General features: G+C 38.8%; 2 protein-coding genes across 4 annotated transcripts in view; one reads left to right on the top strand and one right to left on the bottom strand.

Moving 5' to 3' along the window:
- Positions 1 to 11,092, top strand: part of DPP4 (dipeptidyl peptidase 4) — an 86,139-nt gene extending 75,047 nt beyond the window's left edge. The window contains exons 24-26 of the mRNA XM_087435294.1: positions 7,841 to 7,913; positions 8,187 to 8,260; positions 9,971 to 11,092. Of these exons, the coding sequence (XP_087291420.1) occupies positions 7,841 to 7,913; positions 8,187 to 8,260; positions 9,971 to 10,072 (249 nt within the window). The 3' untranslated portion in view covers positions 10,073 to 11,092. The remainder of the gene's footprint in view (positions 1 to 7,840; positions 7,914 to 8,186; positions 8,261 to 9,970) is intronic.
- Positions 11,093 to 19,841: 8,749 nt separating this feature from the next.
- The window catches only part of SLC4A10 (solute carrier family 4 member 10), a 210,272-nt gene continuing 204,014 nt past the window's right edge, over positions 19,842 to 26,099 (bottom strand). For all 3 annotated transcript variants that reach the window (XM_087435291.1, XM_087435292.1, XM_087435293.1), the window contains 2 exons: positions 25,623 to 25,739; positions 19,842 to 19,908 (listed from right to left, as the gene is read on the bottom strand). In XM_087435291.1, the coding sequence (XP_087291417.1) occupies positions 19,842 to 19,908; positions 25,623 to 25,739 (184 nt within the window). The remainder of the gene's footprint in view (positions 19,909 to 25,622; positions 25,740 to 26,099) is intronic.

The following is a 26,099-nucleotide window of genomic DNA, read 5'->3' as shown; positions in this document are numbered from 1 at the left end:
AAAAAAATCCCATTCTGAAAAGTCTTTGAGCCTAGAAGCACAAGGTTAGTCCAAACCCTGACATCTAAGGAAGTCTATGGCACCTAGCCTACTTCCCCCGATGAACATTAGCCAATAGCGTGTTTCCTCTTCAACTAGCCCTCACCCTATGGGATAATTAGTTTTAATCTGCCATTTCAACCTGCATCTTTTTCCAGACTTTCCCATAGGCTCCTCATTCCCACACTGATCCCTCTACTCTCCAGCTCAACCCCCCGCTGCGGTGGCCATTTTCATCTCTCCCCTTAGGTGTTCGCTGCGTGAGGTAGTCATGTAAATAGAAGTCACTTCCTACTGCCAATGGCAACACACGCACACTGGGTGCACAAAGTCACTCTTTCACTTCACTGCACAGATGGCACCCGAGGACTGTTTAATCCTTCCACGCCAGGAGTCGGGTTTTCTTGGCACAAAATTCATTGCTGGCAATGGACACATTAAAACTGCCAGTACCAGGGAGCTAAAGGTTCCCAACGTGTTACTCAGAGGAATTATTTGGGTGGGCGATAGTTAAGGTGGGTAGGAGAAAGTGAGGCAAATGCATTAACTGAATTGTTTCCACCCTGGTAAGTTGCTTCCACGGAATGTGGAGAACTGAATCTAAGTGCCTATATTTGGTGCACAGCAGGCTTTAGAATAAAGCTGCCCTCCTTTGTTTTTTAAATGAGCCTGTGCTTTTGTCTCTGGCAAGAATACATTCAAAGATTCTATTTTCCTCCAAGGCCCCAGCTGCCCCTCTGGACCCCATTTTCTTTTACTTTTCTTTCCCAGGTTGTTTTTATTTCTCTCTCTCTCTCTCTCTCTCTCTCCTTCTCTCCCTCCCTCCTCCCACCCTCTTTGAAAAGACAAAGAAAATAATTCCTTAGAGGCTTTCACTGCCCTGTACATTTCCATGGGTCAGAGGGAAATATTTTGAACATGATTCACATTTAGTCCAGCCAGTTGACTCTCCTCAGCACATCCAGGATGGGAATGCCCAAAGTGTGTAATAAGAAAGGCCCTGATCTTTGTCCTTTTTTCAGCTAAAGAATCATCAATACAGTAGCCAGAATTATAGCCTTTGGAAGAGAATACAATTTTTAATAAAACTCAAATGAGAAAAAGGATTCATTATTATGTCATTGATGACCCAGATTTGGAAGAATTTAGAGAAACCCACATCAGCAAGAGAAGCATATTTTGTGAAATAAAGGTCCTACCTACCATTTGGGAAAGGAACTTGGAGGAACCATTTATAAATACCAGTAGAACAGGCAGGAATGCCATGGATAGTTGTTCAGCTTGTGCACTGCTGAAAGCTAGTCTATGCTCCATTCACTAAGGCATGCACCTCTGGAGCTCTGTCCAACCAGAGAGAGTGCCCTTTCCTATTCTTACAAAGCTGTCAGAATATTAGGGGACCCTGGAACTGTGGCTTGGACCCAATGGAGTGACCTAAGCAGTGACTCCATAAGTCTCTTTTTGTAGATAACACCCACTTACTGCCAAGTGGCAAGGCAGGAGCACTTTGGTAGGATACCAGGAACTCAAAGAAGAAGGAAGACGTTCATCTCCCTAAAACTCCAAGGAGCTGGTCCCAGAAGCTCTAAGTAGGCAGCCAAAGTGGAGGGGTGACAAATCAGCGGTAATAGGCAGTGTAGCTCTGTGGACAATTCTTTTCTGCAACGAGTCTCAGTCCACAGCAGACAGAAATGGTGATAGATTTGAGAAAAGCAATCAGACAGCCAATGAGACAACCCTCACCCCCAAGAGTAATAAGAAAATAGCAACTGTGGGCACACCTTGAGGAGTGGGTTCCTGACTAGCATTGATGAATGGTCTCTCACATGGTCAATGATAGGTCTTTTAGTCAAACCTATAAAAAATATTAAATGTGGTAGACTTTCATTCACCCATTCAAGGTGCCTGATGTTTTAATTGTTCAGAAGTTTGTTACCTTGTTGGTGAGACAAAACATGCACACAAAATTTTTGGAGAGAAATTAAAGAGAGTAGGCAATAAAGCATGAACTTAAGCATGACAACGTGCCCAATATGTATGAAAAAGACTAGTGGTTTCCAAATTGTGACTGTGGAGCCCCAGGAATTCTGTACCTTCCAAGCAGGTGGGGAGGGGAAGGGAAGTGGCCAAGAAGCTAGGGGTTCACCTTCCCCCCACTCTTCTCAACCAAGGGGGATCCAGTTTCATTTATTTTTTTCATTCCTTTATTAAGTGCTCGCTTTTATTGCAAGACACTATTCTAAGCTCTTTACATGGACTATCAGGTTCAATTCTTCCTCAAATTCTCTGAGATAAGTGCTCTAATTATCTCCATTTTACTGACACAGAAACTGAGGCACAAAAATGTTATGTAACACATAGATACTGAGGGTTAAGAAAGGGAGAGGGCACGTATCTGAAGCCAATGGAGAAAGATTTAGGAGGATGGAGAGGAAGAGCATAGATGCTCTCCATAGGTTGCAGAAAGGGACGAGGCAGAGCAGTACAGGTGACACATGAGTAGCGGGTAGAGCTGGTTTTCTGGGGCTTTGTGAAGCAGATCTGATGAACCGAGGGATAACATGGAAGAAGGGCTGTGGGAAGAGCAGGCCAAATGGTGGCAAATAAGGCAGGACATGACTGGGGAGGGGATGGGTTTATGAACACACGCAGAGAGAAGGATAAGATCAAGGGCAAGAGAAATAGGGCCCAAGTCCTGAGCCTTGTTGCCAAGAGAAGAGGGCAGCCTGGAACACACAGAAGGGACTGATTTAACTTGTAGAGGAGATTTATTTTGCATTTTGCTCAAAATTTGATAGGCTTTTGGCAAGTGTATGAAACAGTCATAGATTTGGCAGTCTTCTGCTAGCAGATTTGAAATGTTCAATCCTTAAGAACTGCTGCATCGTTAGGTTATGCAAAACAGGGTGCAATTTTGTAAATATGCCATCTTGTACTGATTTGACATTTGTTCTATTATCCCAGAATATGCCAAAGGGAGAGAGACCTTCAGATTTAAGCCAAACCTTAACTTGTTTGTTGAGTGCTGATAAAATGTTGACTGCTGTGTGATCTTTAAAGAAGCCAGTGTTGCTTGGTGAGGCCTGAGGTAGAGCCCCCTGTCGGGTTAACAGCAGATCTTTCCTTGGCATCTCACAGGTACAGTTGTTTGATAGACGTAAACAAGTAAAACATCTGATATAGTGGGTTGAATTATTTTTTTCTTAAAAATTTTCTGTGGCCTCTGTTTTCCGTGGCATTAATGGTGCTTCCCAAAATAACATCATTTAATGTTATTTAGAAGGCTTTGGTTGCAAGTGGGAGAATGCATAGAGCAAGTCGGTATACTCGTAATATCTCACTGAAGTACTGGATTGTCCATTAGACCAGTGGCTGTTTGCTCTTTCCACAAGAGCCTGGAAATGGTGATGAGTTGCTTGGCTGGAATATGAAGGAACACTGGAATATGATGTTCAGGGGCATGGGCTTTGGAGTTAGAGAGACCTATACTCAAATTCTATTTCACCACTACTAGCAGTATGAGCTTGGGGAGGTTACTTAACCTCTCTGAACCCTGGTTTCCTCATCTAGATAATGGGGACAATCAGATCTATTTCACATGGTTATTGAAAGGATTAAATGAGACACCTGTGCCTACCATGAAGTAAGCTTTCAAAACATGGCAGCTGCCACCATTATCCTGAGGAAGCACATTGTCCTTATGGTTCCTAGATGGCACAAAGGGTAGCTTAAAAATTGTTAGACCTTCTGTTTCTCTCAGTACTTCCCCACTTTTATCAGCTCTCTCTTTTATTTCAAAAATACAAAGATTTATTTGTTGGAAGGTAACTGAGGAACCAGCATGATCCAACAAGCAGCTACAGATGGTTCTTCTTAGGGCTTGAAGGAAAAGCTCCTTGCAGAGATGCTGTGGAATCGGCACTGCCACTGGACCAATCCTTCCCACTTCGCTTTGCCAGACTGTTGCTGGCAGCGGGGCTCTCCGGAAGTTTCTAGCCTCGGGAGAGTGCCAACTGCACCACCATTGCATCCTTGCCCATTTATCACTCTGAGCTTCCTTTTTAGTAGTTGGTGATAGACTATTCGGCTTCTGACTTAGTCATCCATTTCCTTTTTTATTTCTGTTTCCATCGATTGGCAAATAGGATTATCCTATTTTGGTGGGTTAAAATAGCACAATTAAATTATTTCTGATCATTAATCATACCTTAAATTAGTGCGTGCATTTCTTTCACTGGCTTTGAGTTTTGCCTTTCACAGGCTAAAGTGCACCATATAGTGGACTGTCAAGAGTCTTTCTTGATTGGGAAGCCAAGATGCTCAGTCTAGTAGGGAATGATCGGTGGTTCCAGAGGCAGTGTGCCACAGCTGCATCTTTCTGGGGAGAAAGACGTTCTCTGCAGCCTGAGAGCCTGAAAGTGGGTGCGTGCCTCCAGGCTGCCTGTCTCCCTCGCACAGAGAGGTCCTTCTTGAGGCTTCTCCCAGGGAGCAGGGGGAAGTGTGCATTGGAGATGGCACACTTATCTTGCAGTTGCAGGAGAAGCTTTTGTTTTATTTTTCTCTTGCTGCATTAAAGTATTTGTCTTTCTTTCTTTGTAGTGTAATATTGTTAATGTAAAACAATTTGCATCATGACACTTTTATCACAGTTTTCGTCTTTTTCTCAGTATGTTGCATTTCTCACCATGTCTAGTTCATCACAGCTACAGTGTGTACATCACAACATTTATCTTAGGCTCAGGGTTTTACTTGTTTATAAAAATTGTCTTCTTTCAGCCTGTATTCACTCCATTTAAGAAAAAAAAAAAGGCAGCCAGAAACTGTTTTGGTCCAAACTCCAGTAGTTATCACATTCCTTGCTAACTGTCCTGCGTATTTATATGTCTCCTAACTATTACTCTATGTTTCATTGACATTTCTCAGTTTTATGGCTCAGGGAGGTTGTAGGAGTAGCTTTTGCTGTTCAAGCTGCCAAGCCAGGAAGGTTCGTGAGGCTTTTGGGGGTGAGGTGACACAGCTGTATATTTGGGTCAGGTCTAGATGTTAAAGTTGACTATCTTCCGCAAGCAAAGAGCTAGATTTAATGTGGGGAGAAACAAGGTGGAGGAAACAGCAGTGCAGTCAGCACAGGCTGAGAGCAAGACTAGCAGAAAGGATCACCAAGGAGCACTCTAATAGGGGCACCAGGGCCTGGGGCTCAGATTATAATGTTCACTGTCAGTGTTCAAAGCCCAGCCTCTGCTGTCTCCAGCTTAGAACCCTACACTGTCCTTTAGGGAGATTGCTTTTGACCCTTTCCTCTCTCAAGGGCAGAAAATTGCTCAGGGTTCTATTGCTGCCGTAGGCTCTGCATCAGCTGCACAGTCAGAAAACACGCCTCCCAAATCTCGCAGGGCTGTGCAGACCAGCTCTCTTCTGATTAATTGTCTGAGAAGCCATGGGGACACAGGAGCCAAAGGATACCCAGAGTATTTGTGTACTACAGATTCCAGGACAGTTAATCAACAATTGATTTCTCACTGTTCCTTTGCTGGAAGACCACATCATGGGCAGCATAGGAAGTAAAAGAGATTCTGTCGTCAGACTTTGTGTCCAGCTCTGATGCTTCCCACAGATGTAACCTGGTGCAAGTGACTCACTTCTGAATCTCGCTGTCTCCACGTAGAAAGCAGGATTGCTACAGACCTATCTCACAGGGATGTTGTGAGGATTAAATAGAGCAGTGCTTTTTATAAATCCTTTATGATGCTTGGCAGGGACTAGCACAGGGTAAATACCCAATAAATGTTAGCTATTATTATTTGTGGCATGGTGTATATGTTGAAAGTATGCAAAACATATCTCAGTAAGTTTCAGAATGAGAATATTTTATTCTGCTAGCTGTTCCCACTTGCCTTTGCAAAACTAGGACTGAATACAGTTAACAGTACGATGTAAGTGCTTAAATTTCTTTTATTTATTCATTTAATTGATATTTAGATGTATTAGATGCTAAGAATAATGACCAATGTAGACAAATCTCTTTTCTCATGGATCTTATTGTATAATGGGGTATATAACAAATAAATATTCATTGACTAGATGAGAAAAATGAGTGAATAGATGGAAGAATGAATGGGGTAAAATTGGCATGGATGGATGGATGGATGGATGGATGGATGAGTGGATTCATACATGGATGGGTTTATCTGGGACATCACACCAGATAAAACATTTCTTAAAAATAAAGTAAAATGAAAGTGTGACTTTTAGTGAGTCCTAGGTGTTTATTCTGAAAGTTCATGGGTAAATTCGCAATTTAGGTCAGAAATGCAATATAGTCAGGATAAGTGGGAACCAGCCTGCACAGGAATGGGAGGGCATTCACTCTAAGCTTTCCAGGATAAGGCGACTTTGGGGGCCTCAGTCAAGCGAAACATGTTGGGTGACTCTGACCTGAAAGTTATAGACAGAATGTCTTTTATCCAGAAACACTGTGTTCTGCATTCTCACATCAGCATCATCAATTTAGCCTGGGGAAAAAAAGCCATATCTCTTGATTCCTATTTCTGTGAGAAAGAGAATTACCCTTATTCTCATTTTACAGAAAACAAGGCTCAGAGAGCAGCATCTCTCCAGGTGAACACTTCATTGATTTTGAAGCTGAGTATAGAATACCAGTATTCTGACCTTAGCCCCATTCCTTTCCTGCCAGACCATCAGGGTTCTCATCAGAAATATTAAGCTGGTGTTAGCTACAAAGATACCTGTAAAATACAAACCTTGGCTCTCAGAAAGTTGACTTTGATTCACCAAGATGCTGTAGGACCAGCTGGCTGATTTTAAATCCATAGGGAGGCTACTGGCCCTTCCTCTGCCCAAGCCATAACGAGACAATAGAAGCAGACTCCAGCTCACCCCCTCCCAAAGGCACTACAATGTCTCTGTGACATTTTTACCTTCATCCCAACTTTGTAAACATACCCAAATTAAGATCAGATGAGCAGTTCCATGCTTTCAAAGGCTTTTTCATCCAAGACCCCACCCTCATTCTAGAAGTCCTGCTTGACTGAGGCGACAAAGCAGTCTTTAAAAAGCTGTCCTCACCATTTTTTGTCCTAATTCCCTGGCTGATTTGGGAATAACTTGCTCCAATAGCAACATTTTCCCCAATAAAGAATGAGGCAGACAACAACATCCCACTGATTTTCTAAGGCCATCCTTGATCTTTTTCACCCATACCCCTCCCATATGTTACATTTGACTAGGTTTTAAACATCTGTTCCAAAAGAGGTAATACTTGCCTCTCCTTTGGAGCCTAGCAGTGTGGACCAAAGTTCATATGACATATTGCAGAGTATGTTTAGTTGCAAATGCTATGTACAGGCTTTTTGAAATGTAGCATGTATGGCACCATGTGACACATGGTTGCCATGGCAATACACTTTTTGGCTGAACTACAGCATAAGCCCATGGAACATACATTGCTAATATGAGACTCTGCCCTGTGCTAATGCATAGGACAAAGCCAATCTGGGATCTAGGAATCAAGGGGTTTTGCATGCAGCCTGGGTGGCAGGTGCCCTCTTCCTGCATGTGCAGGGAAGATGTGGCATCCTCCCTTTCCAGTCCTGTCTCCCAGGCACAGGGCATGCTGTGCATTCTGCCATGCATGGAGACAGCATTTGCTTGAATATCGGTTTGCTATATTTTGTATCAAAGGGGGCCCCAGCTGAAAACATTTTATTTTGTAAACTGAAGTGAAAAATCAGTTTATGGCAGATCTTTTTTTGAATAATGACATTCTTTTTCCCAATTCCAGAATTCAACAGTCATGAGCAGAGCTGAAAATTTTAAACAAGTTGAGTACCTCCTTATTCATGGAACAGCAGATGGTGAGTTTCAGTTAATTAGACTTTTTAGTATCACAGACAGGTTTGCAATTTCACTACTGACAAAACAAAAGCATGAGGGGCAAGACTGTTACATTTACTTCAATAAAACAGTGTTGCTTTCCACAACTCACTTGTCTTGGGCTAAATGGGATGCTGAGTCCTAGAACTTCAATCAGTCCCTTTCTTCTTGTGTCTTTCCTACCCTTCCGCAAGAGAAAATGAGAAAACTGGAGCGGCTACTAGTTACTTGATGTTTCCTTTCTCTCCCTGCAGATAACGTGCACTTTCAGCAGTCAGCTCAGCTCTCCAAAGCCCTAGTGGATGCTGGAGTGGACTTCCAGGCAATGGTATAGCAAAACTTGGTGCAAAGAGAGGGAGCTTGCTGGTGGGGGCGGATATCCCCTCTCTGGGCTACTTCTCCTCACAGAGGTTCCAGGAGACAGGACAGAATTAAAAGGGTTTTTATTTTTCTACTGAGAAGTTGGAGAAGTGATATCCTTGAGCCAGACACAGAGTAATGTTCAATCATATTAGAGAGTTGGGGTTGAGAAGCACAATATTGCATATACTGGGAGTGTCAAAACACTGCTCTCCTATTCATGTGATTGTTCAATCTTTCCCTATTTTGATTCAAAAGTAATCACTTACTCAGTAAATGTGTGGCAGAGTAATTCTAAAGTGAAACCAGCATGATAATAGCTCAGCTCAAATGAAAATCCATTTCTGTCTAGTATGTATTACTAGCCGATCTAACAACAGTGGGATATTAATAATCAGCATGCTTCGGCTTTTGCAATTGCTGTGTTATCTTTTGTTGAACAACCACAGGCAATAAACAATTAGGCTTTTTTTATATAAAGTCAGAAATGGTTAGAGCTGTTGTTGCCTATACAGAAGGATGTTTCTAGGTAAACTGAAGTGAAATTCAAATTCATTTTCTGCACTAGACCTTTTGAGATTAAGAAGAAAAAATATTTTATATATATACATACATATATGTACATGTACATATATGTATGTATATATACAGTGTGTATGTATATTTATATGTATATTTATGTGTTGCACTAAATATTTTTGTGTAAAATGCTTTCTTGTCTGTATTAGCTAGAAAAGCCTACTTTTCCTCACTCTCTTCTAACATATATGCTTTGCTCTGTGCTCAGTTCAAACGGTGCCCACTGTATAGGAGTGGGACAGTCTTTTGATACAAAAAAACCTGGTATATATCCTTTGGGTCAGATTTCTTATAAAAGGCTGAGGGTTTTTTTCCCACCATTCAAAGAAAAGACATGACAATTTACTTAGGCAATTTTTAGAAGTTAATTTATGTCTCCATAATATATGTTTGCCTGGCAATCCCTTCCCCCTTGTTTAATGCTATATGAGTTGATAAATTTTTGCCTCAGGTCATCAACTCTTTCTACATAAATGTCAGACATACCGATAAAAAATTCCAGTGAAAAATCTAAGTGTTGGCAAATAATACATTTGACTTTTGACTTCACTTATGTTAAACATATATATGGAATATTGAAATAGATTTTTTCAGTTCCTTAGTGATATATATATATATTAGGAAAAATTATTTTTACAAAACATTTATTTTAATAGAATTTATCTTACTGTCGTGTAGGAGAAATTTGACCCTTGATAACACTTAATTAAAACTAGTGGGCCTAATGGGGTAAATATTCCTTCTTATCCATGATATGGTTCTAAGTGTCCTTTGAGTCAAATTTGAAAATGGATTTGGATATTTTAATTAGAATATACATATCCTTAAAGCACTATGCAGTAAAGCCAAATTCAACAGTAACTTCTCTTAGCACCTGCAAAGGACAATCAGCGACTTTCTGCAGAACAGAACACCACACCCTGGCAAAGCTCTGGAGGGAAATTAGATACCCTCGTTGATCACGTTTCGGTTTGTAAATGGATTCAGGAATTAAAACATCCTGTTTTATACCACGTATGCTCAAGAGCTCATCTGAATTAATTTAAGAAAGAAAAGACAACTGACTTCCTAATTCTGACCTTTTTCTTTCCCTCTCCAGTGGTATACAGATGAAGACCATGGAATCGACAGCAGTACAGCACACCAACATATATATACTCACATGAGCCACTTCATACAACAGTGCTTCTCTTCATCTTAGCACCTCGAAACAGCATGCCGTTTAAAGCTTATTAAAAGCCATTTTTGTTCTCATTATCTCAAAACTGCATTGTCAAGATGGTGATCTTAAAAAAAATACACTCAAAAAATGTAAGGTTATCTTTATTCCCAAATTTCATATCTATAACCCCAAATAGGGACTTCTGTCTTTGCAACAGATTATTATTACCTTACAGAAGTTTGAATTATTCAGTCTGGTTTTGTTTATTAAAATCATTTCCACATCAGTTGCTGAAACAATGAATATGAATTGTTTTCCTGGGAGCTTTGCATAGGTTCCCTGGGTGGCATTTTATTTTTTTCTAACTGGACTAGTCCAAATCTTGTTCTCTTCTTTAAAGGGATAGCAAGATGTGGGCAGTGATGTCACTGAAGCAGGGGTAAGAAAAGAGTGGGGATAGAGAGAAGCTAGCAGGGCATGGCTGGGAACCCGAGTCCAAGCATGCTGACCCGACCAGGCTACTGTCAGCTCCTCTCAGAGAAGAGCTGTTCACAGCCAGACTGGCACAGTTTTCTGAGAAAGACTATTCAAATTGTCTCAGGAAATCATATATGCAAAGCACTGACTTCTGAGTAAAACCACAGCAGTTGAATAGACTCCAAAGAAATGAGAGGGAAACTGCCAACAATGCAAGGCCCCCAGGTGCCAGTTATGGCTATAGGTGCTACAAAAACACAGCAAGGGTGATGGGAATGCATTGTAAATATGCTTTAAAAAATGCTGATGTTGCCTAGTGAAAGAGGCAGCTTGGAACTGAGATGTGAACACATCCGCTCGCCCTGTTAAAAGATGAAAATATTTGTATTGCAAATCCTAACTTGAAGGAGCCCTTGCATCCATTTTTCTTATTTCATTTCTTTGAGCATCTGAATTAAAAGAATATTTTAATTTCCTTGCACTTGTTTTTAAAAATTGAAAATAAACTAGAAAGTAATGTATTATTATTCCCTTTCTACATTCTGTGGAATTTCTCCTGGTCATTTAATAAATGTGCCTTCATTTTTTCAGAGGTAATGAGTTTTGTGTCTTGAATCAAACCTAAACCACTTGGCATATGGACATGTCTATCCAAAAGGCTCTTGTTTATTTTGCTTGTTATCCCAGACTGCCTTGTAAACATGGAGAGAGTTCAGTTTTTGTAAAAAATTATATACATAGAAATGTGTTAAATTAAGCAGTTCATAGAGCTTTTATCTAATATATATACAATTTCTGTTATCATACATATATATAACTTTTGAAAAATCAACTTAAAATAATTTTTGTTATTTATAATGCATAATTTATAATTTTGTCCCAGGGAACTATTTTGATGCTCATATTATAAGGACAAATAATATCAACAATATCATCTTGGTAGCTCTGATGGCTCAGTAGAAGGAAAAAAAAAAGAAGGCCAAGTCAGTCACTTGTTTGACTAATTATTTTTGGTTGACATAAGTATATTGATGAAATAACTACAGATTTCAGGTGCTGAATTTAGCCTAAGTAATATCTAGATAACTGAGGAAACATGATTTTTTTGTTCAGTTATTTGGAAAATGGCCTCATTTAAAAAAAAATTGATTTTATGAACCTAAACTTAGCTTCAGACCATTTGCAGGAAAAAGTTATCCCAGACAGAGTGAGCTACAGCATAAAAATATAAAAATGGAAGAAATAGAAAAAAAACTATCAATTCAACATGAGGCCAGTGAGTTATGCATAGGAATGGACAGAGGACTGTGAAATTCAGCTTCAGCTATATTTTCAGAGTGTGCCATTGAGTAGCTTCATCTTAATTAAGTCTCAAATCGCACTCATCCCTTGGAACCATAAACCAAACTTCAAACCTGTAGGGCTTTTGTCATAATTCTATTTCTAATAGAGTTCAATCATGATGAGTAGCTAGACAAATCTTTGCAGAGCTCTATATCCAGAGATAGCAGTCATAGATCATGTGTTCACATCCTGGACTGAATTAACAGTCATAAAAGCAAAATAAATAGACATTCTCCTTTTATCGTAATTGAAAGCAGATATTGTACAATATCAGCTACTGTACAGATATTAGTAAGACCATTGTACAATAGTAGATGTTGTACAATATCAGCTATTATACAGATATTAAGAAAATTGTATAAAATCTAATATTGTACAATATCTGATTTGATATTGCACAACTATTGTACAATACCAAAACTATATGAATTTATTATTCCTTTAGTTTCTAAACAAGCTAAAAGTTTTCTCTGGAGTCCAGAGGTAACAAAAAAATCCCAGCACATATTTTTCACATAATGAGCGCTGCATATGATAACGATGTGATTGAAGTTAAAGTAGATTTCATTTGACCTTCATAGGACAAGCTTTACTCTCCAATAAGAGTTTTAAACTAGCATATTGGAAAACGAAGGTAAAGAAATTGACAAGTAAATTAGAGAAAAACTTAACCTGAAGGTAAGTTTGCAACACACAGGAACTAACCATACCGCTAACGTGTGTGTAGACTTGGCTGCCGTCGACAGTTGCAGCCTCAGCAGGCACGTGGATGGCTAAGACTCCTTTTGTAAACCACCTGTGGAGTGCACCAGCACCCGGGGTGCAAACACCATAGGAAGGGAGAAATGTTCACATCTCTTCTATGAATGTAGAAGTTTTTTTAAGTTTTGATCAATATTTTTAGAAAATCACTTTAAAAATTACTTTTGGGGCCGGCCTTGTGGCCTAGCAGTTAAGTGCGTGTGCTCCGCTACCGGTGGCCCGGGCGCGCACCGACGGACGCACCACTTGTCCGGCCATGCTGAGGCGACATCCCACATACAGCAACTAGAAGGATGTGCAACTATGACACACAACTATCTACTGGGGCCTTGGGGAGAAAAGGGAAAAAACGAGGAGGATTGGCAATAGATGTTAGCTCAGGGCTGGTCTGCCTCAGCAAAAAGAGGAGGATTGGCATGGAGGTTAGCTCAGGGCTGATCTTCCTCACCAAAAAAAAATAAAATAAATAAAAAAATAAAATTATTTTTGAACATTTTTTTGTTGGAAACCTTGCTAAAAATGATTTCTTAAATAGTTTTCTTAAATAGCAGGCATAGCACATAATTCCATGTGTCTGGATAACTGGAGGCCACTACCATAAAGATCAATGATCACATCAGGCTGTATGTCATTCTGGGTGTTTCCTTTCTTATTCACAGCTGGTCACTGAGGCTACCAGTTCCACTTGGCATTTGCTGCTTTTTCTACGTTTCTCTAAGTTGATGTGAGAATTCCAATTTATAAAACTACTAGATTTGTACAATATTTGAGATTTAATAAGCTCTAAATGAAAAACATACCAAAACAAAAGAATGGCTTTTTTCATAAAGTAAGAGAATTTTGTTGTGCCAACTTTGTGACAGTTCTTTCAGCAGTGTCCAAGAAACCTTTTTACATACATCCTGAATGATCTGGAGTGTGTATTCAGGATGTCTGAGGGCTACAGATGGTTGAGAATGAGAGATGAATGGGGGTAATAAAGCATAACATCACTACCCATAAGAAAAGCTCAGAGCGTGGTATTAATAAGATCAACGTCATGCTCAGTAGAAATTTATTATCTTTCTGCATGTCACCTATCTGTGACAGCACTAACATTTAAACTCAATAATTTGAATTAATAAAAAAGAAAGATAATTCCTTTACTGTTAAATGCAGAAGGGTATCTTTCCTGGTGTTACAGACTTTAAACTTCAACAAATTCAAAGTTCCTATTCTACATAATTTTTCATCTGAACAATCATCCCAGGTTTGTCAGATTATTTAAAATGCATGTATGGGGCCGGCCCCGTGGCTTAGCGGTTAAGTGCATGCGCTGCGCTGCTGGTGGCCCGGGTTCAGATCCAGGGCATGCATTGATGCACTGCTTCTCCGGCCATGCTGAGGCCGAGTCCCACATACAGCAACTGGAAGGATGTACAGCTATGACATACAACTATCTACGGGGGCTTTGGGGGAAAAAAATAAATAAATAAAGAGGAGATTCAGCTGGTGAGAGAGAGCCCCACCTTCTTTAAAAAAAATAAAATAAAATGCATGTATGGTGAGAAGCGTGACCCATCAAACAACCAAAACCCTAATTATTCCATTAAGTTTCTCCTATCCAAAGTCATGATATTTATGACTCGTGAGCAAAAAAAGTATTTCATTGGGTAGGTTTGGTTTCCAATGTCAATCACAGAAAGATGAGTGACAAAGAAAATGTAACATACTGAGAAGAAATATTACTCATCTTACTCTGATTCTGGTTGCATGAGCCAGAATGAGTGCTCTGGTAAGGAGGAAGGCAGTCACACCTCGCCTCCTGTTGGAGACTCAGTGCATGGCAGCCGAGGCTAGATGGATATGAGCTAGAATCTCAGGTCACCACTCACAGTGAGAAACATTTTAAAGAACATTACTTAGCCTCTTTGAGCCCCAGTTTCTTAATTTGAAAGAAGCACAAAAATACCTACTTCACAGAACTGTTGCATTCCTGTGAAGGTTTATATATACAGTATGCCTGGCATTGTATCCATGCCTGGCACCTTCCCTTCCCCTTTCCCCCCTCCCAGTCACAGCTATTCAGCTTCTTCTCCTGGTTTGGTGACTCCATAGATTACACAAGTTCTCACCTTAGGCGTCTGTGTCCGCAGATGCTGGGCACACGAAGGTGCTCAATGCATTTGCTTTTGTTCCAACACTGACATGTCAGTGAGAATCCTCTCTGAATCCTTAATCATTCTTAATAAACTGAGCAGCAGCATCTTCTGAAAGAGTAGTCCCCCCCTTATCCACTGAGGATATGTTCCAAGACTCCCAGTGGATGCCTAAAAACATGGATAGTACCGAATCCTATATATACACCATGTTTTTTCCTATACTTACACACCTGTGATAAAGTTTATAAATTAGGCACAAGAGATTAACAACAATAACTAATAATAAAATAGAACAATTACAACAATATACTGTAATGAAAATCATATAAACGTAGTCTTTCTTTCCCTCCCAGAATATCTTATTGTACTGTACTCACCCTTCTTCTTCTTGTGATGATGTGAGATGATACAATGCCTAGGGGATGGGTTGAAGTGAGATGAATGACATGGGCATTGTGACATAGTGTTAGGCTACTATTAGCCTGATGATTCATCAGAAGGATTATCGAGCCATGACGATGTCGATGGTTGGACGTCAGGAGTAGACGATGTCGATGGTTACTTGAACAGAAGCACTGCGATACTGCAATAGTGGATCTGATAACCAAGAGGGTTCTATTAAGTGACTAATGAGCAGGTAGAGTATAGAGTGTGGATACACTGGACAAAGAGATGATTCACGTCCCGGGTGGGACGGAGCGAGATGGCTCAAGATTTCATCATGCTACTCAGATATGCGTGCAATTTAAAACTTCTGAATTGTTTATTTCTGGAATTTTCCACTTAATATTTTTGGACCATGGTTGACTGCGGGTAACTGAAACAGCAGAAAGAAAAACCACGGATGGGGGGGACTACTGTAGATTTTATTTATGATTCTGTACATAGCCTTTGCTGTCTGGATAAAGACCAGAGCACGGAACTAGGCTCTGGAAAGTTACAGAGGGATAAAACACTACTCCTACCTTTAAGAAGCTTATAAGCAAATGGAAGAAACAAGTTGCTTGGCAGAAATCTATGACTCTACACACACCAGAAGACAGGAGTACCTAGAGACAAAGCTAAGTCTATGGCAAGAATGGATGAGATGAGTAAGATGAAAAGGTGGGCAGAGGAAAGGTGGTTTCTGGACTCATAAGAGCCAGCCAGTAGGCTGAATTTTGTATACACTTAGATTCCGTTAATAGTCTTAGGATTACTGTTGATACCACGCTTTTTAGAACATTTTTCAAATAGTACCCAAAACATAATATATAAAGGAATGCTCTACATGAATGGATTTACAATAAAGCTTTTGTGTCTGGAGTTGCTTATTACGTCCCTAAGGAGACGTAATGAGACTGTTTGGTTTCAATCATAATACAAGTTTATAGACCACTCAGAAAGAGTTTGCTTTGAGCCTTTGACAGTCATCCTGGGCGCAGGATCCCTAAGGAAATGATTCCATTTTTTCCCCACTATATTCTCTACTGTGCTGCCAGGCTAATCTTTCCAAAAATTCATGCTCTCCATTATTCAAAACTCTTAATGGATAAAGTTCAAATGTCCTAATAGAGAACTTAACATCATTTATAATGTCTCTAACTTGTATTTCTACCTTTTCTTACAGGTCTCCACTACTCTCCTAACACTTCACCATATTGGGCTGTTTGCTGGATTCCAAAAATGCCATACATCAGATATGTCAGGCTCCAGTTACACCACATAGCTTTGCTTTTTTATTTCGTTTTTATTTCAATACTGACATGTGTTTGAGAATCTTTGCAGTTCTTGGAGTAGGTTTCCTTCTCTATTTCCATCCTAATTCATATGCTACCTCTTATATAACATTTTCCTCAAACTCTGCCCTACTCAAAGTTCCATCCTTCAGTTATTCATGGCTTTCATCACACAACCAAGTCAGTACATGTCATATTATGTTATGTCTACCCTGCTCTGAGAAGCAAGGATCACAGTCCTATTTTCAAAGTTCCAGCACAAGGGGTAGTGGCCAATACACCAATAGAAAATGAACTGGAGTGACAGTTGTATCAGTGAGTTGCAGCTTTCCAAGGAAAACATCCAAAGAGATCTCTAAATAAAGTGTTACCAGTAATCCTTGAATATTAGGCTTCTTCAAGGGGACTGATTACAAGTAGCCTTTCAAAATAGATAGTTAGAGAATCACCATATTATCCAAATTACTCTCATAAAATTTTCAAATGCTTGTGATCTCATCTCATTTCATTGCATGAATATATGCGATAGATATATTGGAAAATTTGGAGAGCAATCTTGCAATGATAGTAAAATAGTCAAGTGCCCAGGAGCAAACAAGCTACAGTTGAACAGAAACAGAGGTAGATCAGTGCAGACAGGAAAAAAATAAGCCACACTTTTAAGAGCCAAGAAAAATCCTAAAAGATCTAGGAATTATGTTGAAATGTAAGTTGCTTGTGAATTGTCAGTGGAGAGTTTCTATCAGGCTATGGGTTTAAAGTGTACCGAGGAGATACTCCGATTATATTTAGGAAAAAACTTCCCAATATGAAACGCTGTTAAATGGTAGCAATTACAAAGTAAACTCACAAATGAAGAGAAAAATACTAACCAGTACATTAGAGTTCTGAATGCAATTACCTCTACAACATACTGCTAGACGGCTACAAAAGAATAATAGTCCCATTTGACCTACTGTAACAAACAAAGAGGAGACAAATTTCAAGAAATGCTTTTCCCATAAGGGGTAAAAACAGAAGTCTAAGGAGTTCTAATAATGGGAAATCCTACTGATGACCTTGGAAGCTTTTACTAGTCATGGGAGCAAGGCCATTAGCACCCAAGTCACTGCTCTCTGGGAAAATAAAGAGATAACATCCTACTATAGCTCTCATAATATTTTGTTCATAAAGTTCAAATTGTTTGAACAGTCTTGAAATGTCTACATCACCAAGTTTTCTTAATATCAAAGGTGTCTAAATTTAAATACTATGTTCAAACAATCAAAATGTTCTACATTGATTCTGATTAACACTAAGAAAAAAAAGACAAGACACTTTGCATCACAATTTAAAATGTGCAAGAAAATTAGTTAGGATAAATATTTATTTCCACATAACATTTCTTAGTTGTGAAAAACACAATATCCTACTCACATTTACACATTACCTAAACTTTGCAATAAATTACATTCAAGATATTCAGTAATTTTGACCAGGAATCTGAAATTAGGAGGAAATATATAACACTACATTTTTCTTATATTTTATATGATTTCAAAATATTAGGATTAACATAAGGATAGCATTAAAATTCACACAAGAACAAAATGACTATAAAAATACTCAGAAATACAGAATTTCATTGGATATGATTGCTTATTCAAATAGGTGATCATGTGAAGGTTTTAATTCACTATGATCGTTTTCAATAGAACAGTTATTAATATATTAAAACACTAGGAGGCTGCTTTTGGAACTGACTGGTGTGTACAGCTAATCTAAATCATAAAACAATGGAAATGCTTACAATGTAGTATATGTATTATAAAACACACCAGGGCAACACATTTGGAATGGAAAGTTTCTGTATTTTTCCTTGGCATTTATAAACACAGACTTCATTAACTGCAAATTTTTCTTATATTCTTTAGGCTTATGTTCCATAAAAGAAATGGCTCCTTAAAAGACTGTGAGGGGAATTTTTCAGAAGGTATCAAAATGTTGAAACTAATAGAGGCTTTGTTGTTTTTTCATTTCTCTCATAAGCTTAATCACAAGAGGATTTGTTTTCACTTTTCTTGTGCACTTATACACAGAATATGTAATTAATAGTCTGGAAAATCCACAGGGCTCTGAATTATTACAAAATTGGACACTGAAGATTATAAGGTTGATGATCACTGGTCATTCTTAGGAAACCAGAGCACTATGAGATTTTGTCTTTATTAACTTCACATTCATCTAAAATGAAATGAAATACTGTATTTTTAGTAAAGCTCAAAAATTCTTAACTTTCCTTCCTCTTACATAAGCTTAGTAAAGATGGATTATTTCATATGGACTGAAATATCTGTAGAACCTTCTCAAACAGAATCTGAAATTTTCATTTAAAAAAAGCATTTTTCTACAACATGCATTTAATTAAATTAAAAAGTGGAAAAGAGCTTTGCAGAAAAAAATTACAATTGGAGACCTGTCAGTCTAACACTAGAACATGATCCAAAAGCAGCATTAAGCAGTACATGACCTTTAGCAGCAGAATAACTGTACAGGAGTGGAATTTCATGTACAATGATTCACCATGTGGCATTCCACAAGTATGTATATAATAGGTTTACTTGGAAAACGTTTGTTGTCAATGGGAGAGAAATTTAAGAGCATATTTCTGATAAAGGTTTATATTGAAAATCTCACAAAACTTACAAAGTTTTTCTAAAGCACTTCATACAAGCCTAGTATTTGATCATGTAATCACAACTTGAATTTTAAGCAAATACTACTTGACTCTGCATTAGTGTCTGATTCTTTTAAACAAGTTGTGAACAGGTTTCTACATATTTTTTCAAATGACTTTAAGTTTTAGTTACATACAAATTCTTATGTATTAAATGTATCATATTAAATCAAGGAAATGCATAAATATAATTATTAAAAAATGCCTTCAAACTCACTTTTTGATTTGGGTCTTTTGAAATAAGTCACTAAAAAAATAAAAAGAAGTAAAACTACCTTTAAAATTCTTCTGAATGAAATTATCAGTTATCTTCAGGTCACTAAAGTAGGAAAATACAAACTAGGTAAATATGACTTATCTCTTTAAGAAAGCTATTGCTCTCATAAAACTGACAATGAGAATCCAGTGTTTACAAATGTCTAACATAGAGCAAGGAACACAGAGATTCTTGCATTAGCTACTGTATATGCTCATAAGGGTGTCTCACTGCTCAGAAGTTTAAACACAGAAATGAAACAAGTATTGCACTACTTACAGTATGAAGGTGGATTTGGGACTAGAGACAGAATTTACAATACATGATCAAAGCAGTTTTATTAATAATTGTGGCACTCTTCTCATGTATATGTAAAAATAAATTGAAGATCAAGTCATAGACAAGTCTCCCTGTCAACACCTTTCCCTGAGTCAGCTTTCTTCTCTTTTCGGCTTTCAATGCTACAGGGAAAAAAAGGAGAAATTTGTTACTGCAATCCAGCATGGCTACTGTGAGGTCTGCTTGCTCAGACACAAAACCCATCAACCCCAAAGCACCACAAGGGCCCTTAGGCATTGCTCTTTCATGCTGCGAAGCATAGATAGATAGCAACAATTAAAACCCCCTGCTCTCAGTGAGATAGAAACCAAGAACTACAGAGAGAGGGAAATTCGAAAAACAGAAACCAACAAACAAAAACCAGACATTTTTAAAACAGTTCCAAAAGCATGCAAGATTAATACCAAGGTCTTCATTTGGGCAAATGAATCACTGATGATTGTTGAAAATGCCAGTCACGCCCCATCTCAAGATAGCACTGACACTATAAATGGCACAAACAAGATGTCGCAGTAGGTATTTCTGGGCTCGGCTGCAAGTGGCTCATCCTTTGTGCACAGACTGGATCCTGACCTTTGGTGAGAACTGTGTCGTGGTCAGCAGGACAGACACAGCTCCACTGGTCTGGAGGAGGCGGTCCCCCCACATGCTGACCTCCACACACCTGTGCTATGTCTTCACAGACAAACCCTCACCCTGTCCATCAGAGGAACCATGTTCCATCTCACTCCTTCCAGAATAAACTCATTCCCAATTGGCTTATGTTTTATCTATTCTCCAATTAACTTTATCAATGGGCGAGCTGGTAATGCAACTCTACCTTTTCTTTTTTTTTTTTTTGATATTTTTCTGATGTACAGTTTTCCTACTCTCACGTTGACAGTTTGCATGGAAAATTCAAATAATGTGCTCACGTGCATGAAGCTCACACCAAGAGTACATGCCTCCAGAGGGGCAGAACTGCTCACTCCCCAGCTACTTCCAGCCCAGGGCAGAGCTCTCCACATCAGGGGCCTCTCCATGCCCCTCCCTGCCACTGACACGAAGGGCAACCCACAGCCAGCCTCTGAGGCCCTGAGCTGGAAGAACCCACACATTTTTACTGTTAACTTCGGCCCTTAATATAAATTTATAAAATAGTGGATGGCAGGGAAATCCTTGGTTTTATAACTCTTCTGCAAGTAACCAAGTGACAGTTAAAAACCCCTTTTTTCTACGGGGCCTCCTGGCAGCTTTCTTAGTGGTCAATAACTTAGACACATTCGAAGCGTGTGTTTTTTAAATTGTTTTTCCTCCAATTCAAGCTAGAAACAGCCCTTCTCAGTTGTCACCACCACCCGGCACCATCAGGTAAGAAGTGCCGGAGCTTCTGCCATCTGTGGCACGCTGCCAGCGCTGAGCGCTGGTGTGAGCGAGTGTCTGTGGCACCCGGGTTTATGCCTGCCACACTTCTCAGCACACACTACTTACAGGTCAGAGCAAAGCAACGTTTTTCCCTTTTCTTGTTTCCTTCCATGAGAAGAGATGACAGTGTGCACATGATGTGTTGAGAGCCTTAACTCTGTATTTTTAACTCTTCTATCTGCATGACTCACTTTTTTCTACTTTAAGTTCCTTTCATATGACAAGTGTCTGCTACCCTAGTTTCCAAATTAACTTTTTCTTGGGCACTACCTGGCTCCTAGCCTCTTCTGCCAAACAAAGCCAATGAAAAAGGGCAGCATGGGGCAGTGGAGGAAGGCCTGGGCTTGGAGTTGGAAGATTATATTCAGCTCCCAGAAGCTAAGAAGGAGCTGTGTGACCTTGGGCTAGTTGTTTAATCTCCCTGGGACTTGGTTTCCTCATCTGTAAATTAGTTTTGAGCTAGATGGCCTCTAAGTTCCCTTGTAGTTCGAATGCCAGGATTCTGAGGCCGGCATTCTCAATTCCAGTGAATTCCATCTTTTGAAAGACAGAATAACAGATCTTATCTGTAGGAGATTGTGGGGACAGAGTCATGCTGGTCTCTACACACACACAATTCCTATGAGCACAATGCTCTGCTCCATAAAATTTTATAAATGTGCCAATTCCCAGTGGCACTATTAGTCACCAAGCAGTGAAAAAAGAGATTCTGCATGTCGATTTGATTCACAGATGTGCTTCCTCTTGCCGTCCTGCTTTGGTCATACTGGTGATTTGATTACAAAACAGTAATCAATTAAAAGACTGGGGTTTTCTTTTTTTCCCCTCTTTAAAACCAGTGGTTTTGATATCAGATTAGATTTCAGCAAACTATGAAGCAGAAATTTTATAACCAGCTGAAGACTTCTATGAAAAACATTATTGACTTGAATCTCACTGTACGGCTACTCTCGCTTTATTCCTTGTTACCTTCATCTTTTAGGACATCAATCAAATTCTAGACTTTCATTGTAATAAATACATTATACATATTTATTAAAAATATATCATATCTACTGTGTGCTATTGCAATAAACATATATTGCATATCTATTATATTCCAGGTACTCTGCAAAGATCGAGGGATACAACATGGATGAGACAGTGTCCCTACCCTTGAGGAGTTACAGTTTAGAATATAAAGAAGAACTATTTCTAGAGAGAAGAAAATGTGAGCCCTACCTTCATGCTGCCAAGCAATCTATGAAACTGTTACTTTTCAATGACACCAAAATAGTTGTTATGAACAACATTTACCAAGCAGTCAAGAGAGAGCCTCGGCCCAGGAAATCAGAGCAGAGAAGGAGAATTCAGGATAGAAGAAGGTGGTAGGAGTCGGGACATAGAGGGGAGCAGGGAGGGTGGTCCCAGAGCCTAGCCTCTGCCACCAGGGCAAAATCAAGTGCTGCTTTTCCTAGTGTTGCCAGGCCCCTTCCCAAGAAATGTCGATCTTGGGTGTCAGTTTTATAATACATAGCAGTTGCTCACCTATTCTGATACAATGTGGTTTTTAATGAGACCTATTTCCACCAATCCATTCAATAAGCTGAAGAGGAGCCTGTCCCATGTACATATACCACTGTGGAACTAGGATCAGATTACACATCCTGCAGATGTGGTAGAATTTACAAGTAGTTCTTATATCCTTCTTTCTGTTAAACTGGATAAAATATTTTTGACAACAAAAAATGAAATAATGGAGAAAATATAACTGCTATTCTAAACTCCACTAAGAAAAGGTATCTAGGCTTCTCTGATAAGCATGTAGGGCCTATAGCAAGGGAAAGGATGGAAGGGTGGGGGGTGTCAAGACTGCACAGAAGCCAGCATAGGTCTCAAGAGATGAAGACTCGGGTAACCTGCTCTTCAGGGCTTTTTGTAATGAATGGATACTCTAGCAGACATGAAATTTTTACAGTTCCTGGTCATCATACTTCAATGTCTTCAACAGATACCAAGAGAAAGCAGTGGCTTTGGGAGGGTATTGCTGTTATTAGTGCCGGTGGATTTAGGATTTCTGGAAGCCACACTCTTCCTGCCAATTTCTACTGTTATGAAGATGAAAGACATTAACCACTAACCAAGAGATATTTTTTACATGGAAAGCTACAGATTTTATCACATCTAAAGGTAAAGAAAGTTGGGTAAACTTTCATTCCACAATAGTCTGAACCTGATGTTAGTGGGAACATATGTTCAAAGAATATGAAACAAGTGGTTGTATCAAAATATAAAGGATAGTCTCTTTAAAATTGGACCTGCTTAAAGCACACTGCATTGTTCACTAGAGTTAATCTACTGTCTGAAGTCATCTAGATATGTATTTTTAAAACAACTAGGTTTTTCTGGTGAAAAGCATCACTTGACTTTACTATTTACTTTAAGGAGTACCTAAAACATCATGACATACAAACTTTTGCTTGAACCAAAGTAAAATAGAGAAAGACTTTGGACTATGGATCCATACAATACAGGAAGGAAAGCAATCTACAAGCTTGATTGTCTCAAATTCTTCACATATTTTCCATGGCTGGCATTTTACTTTGACCTATAAACCTGGAGTTCACATTTTTAAAAATCATAGAAATGCCATATTTTTTAATGTGAAAGGGCCCACAAGCACATATTTCAATGAGTTTGAGAAAATACTTCTCATAACTCTGATTTTCTTCCAAGACTTCTGGCAAAACAGAATTACTGTGAGGATGCCTCTATCAGAAGATAGCAGGGATCTTTGGGAGAGGAAGATAAAGCACGTTTTAGAATAAAATAATACTTCAGCTTGAGCCAAGTGAAGAAATACATGAAGATTTTAAAGACAGAAAACATCAACCAAAAGACTTTGAGAGAGCCTATTGAGTAACTCATATTAACCTCCTTTGGAGTAAATTGTTGGAGATAGGAGAGAAAGAGAGAGAGAGAGAGGTGTGACTAATCCCCAGATCTTCTGGGGTGAAGACATCTGCACATCCACTGTTTGCCTTGTTTATGCTGTTTGGGATAGAGATGACACTGAAGCAGCATGCCATTTTGGGGTGACAAAAACCAGCAACAAGAGATATAGTCTCTTAGTCTAATGTAGCCTCTTTTTCTAGCCCATGTTTCCAAATATTCTCATGAAGCTAGATAAATCATGCAGGTTTGGAAGCATGGTGGTACATAAATTGAAGCTCCAAGGTTTGCAATTTCTTAATTATAGGGATAAATTTTCTTTTTCCAATATAGAAATTTGATGCCATTACTAAATACAGTTTTGTGAGATTTATTGATTTATATACAATGTATCTGTATAAATCATGTGGGGGAAAAAGTGTACTCAAGTTCCAAACCCTCTTAAAGAGCTGAGTAGTTATGGGAACACCATAGACAGTCTGATACTGGATCTAAGCCCAAGACTCTCCATGCCTTTTGCCTCCCCAAAACTCACACAAAGAACATAGGCTGACCAGATTTCTAGAAGACACATTTAACATAAGGAAATGCAACCAAGAAACAGGTTTGAGGGAGAGGGTCTTACCTTTGGGGAATCAGCTTCTAGAGTGATTAGGAAGGGGAGCTTATGACAAAAATGTAATATAAAAATTAAGTAGAAAAAGTTAATTTAAGGTCATGAAAATAAAGGAAATTAATTATTAAACACTGTCCCAAATCCCTCAATCACTCTTTTAATAAGAAGAGATATCAGCATAACACAAAGATTTTTCTTCAGATCAGCATCTAAGAAGACTGGATAGTTTAAGCTATTACTTATATTCTGGCAAATTCAATTGGAAATCCTGTGATGTAGGGTCTTGATACTTAAGGATACTCTCTTCCCCCAGCATGCATTTAAAACTATCATCCACAACTACAGAAGTAGTTTGTAATGTTTGCATACAGAGAAGTAAGAAGGGATAGAACTTTCTGGAACTGAAAGTTTTGGGGTAAAGAGGTTAGGGAAGATTTTTACGGGGTTGGAATACGGGATTAGAAATATACTAAATACAAAATGACCATTGCATGTGCCATATGGTTTTAAAAAAGGACAATGGGGGATAGCAAAATGTGGACAGACATCTAAGGGGTCCTGGGCAGTGGTGATGAGAGAATACAAGAAAATCCCACTGCAAAAGGGTAGACTAAAAGGAATGTCCAAAAATGTCATGCACTGGGACTCATTTATAGCACCATTTCTCCCCACTGTCATAGTTTTGGAGTGAGCTTTTAATTTGAAAGGGAGATGTTGAAAAACAAACAAATGTGATAATTACAATTTCTACCCACTTTTTAAAAGAATCTTCTGAAACATTTTAGATTTAAATTCAATGGAAACTAATGCTATTCTTTTGCTAATGGATTCATGTCATAAAACGACTGGGATTAGTATAAGTTCACATTATTTTAGAGTTCAAACCTTTTAGAAGGAAAGCTTGACTCCTTATCTTTTGAGTTATCGGCAGTAATCAGAAGATTCCTCCACAAGGCAGCCTTTGACATTTCATCAGAAATATTGATCACAGATGGATCATCTCTAGACAGGAGTTTACCCAAAATGAAATAATAAGCATTAAACAAGTAACTGCAGTTATCTAGTAATAGAAACTAAATATAGAACAGTCTTATGCCTTTGCATAGTATTTTTGATAATTAAAAATTGAAAATTTGAATAGTTCTCTCAATTATTAAAAAATGTAAAAAATAAAAATCTAAATGAAAGATTCTAGTTTTACAGAATTGGTTTTGGCTACAGTTTTCCTAATTAATTTCAAATGACCATTTCAAATTACAACGATTAGGTTCTGCATGTTCATTCTTAGCCTCTGGCCCCTAACGTTTGTAGCTCAGCAGAGCACTTCACTCTTCTGCTCAGACTCTGCAATAGCTCCCACTC

Source organism: Ceratotherium simum, chromosome 9 (genome assembly GCF_057802395.1).
Source record: "Ceratotherium simum simum isolate JZ-2026a chromosome 9, ASM5780239v1, whole genome shotgun sequence".
NCBI lineage: Eukaryota > Metazoa > Chordata > Mammalia > Perissodactyla > Rhinocerotidae > Ceratotherium > Ceratotherium simum.
This window is presented reverse-complemented; position numbering and strand designations above follow the sequence as displayed.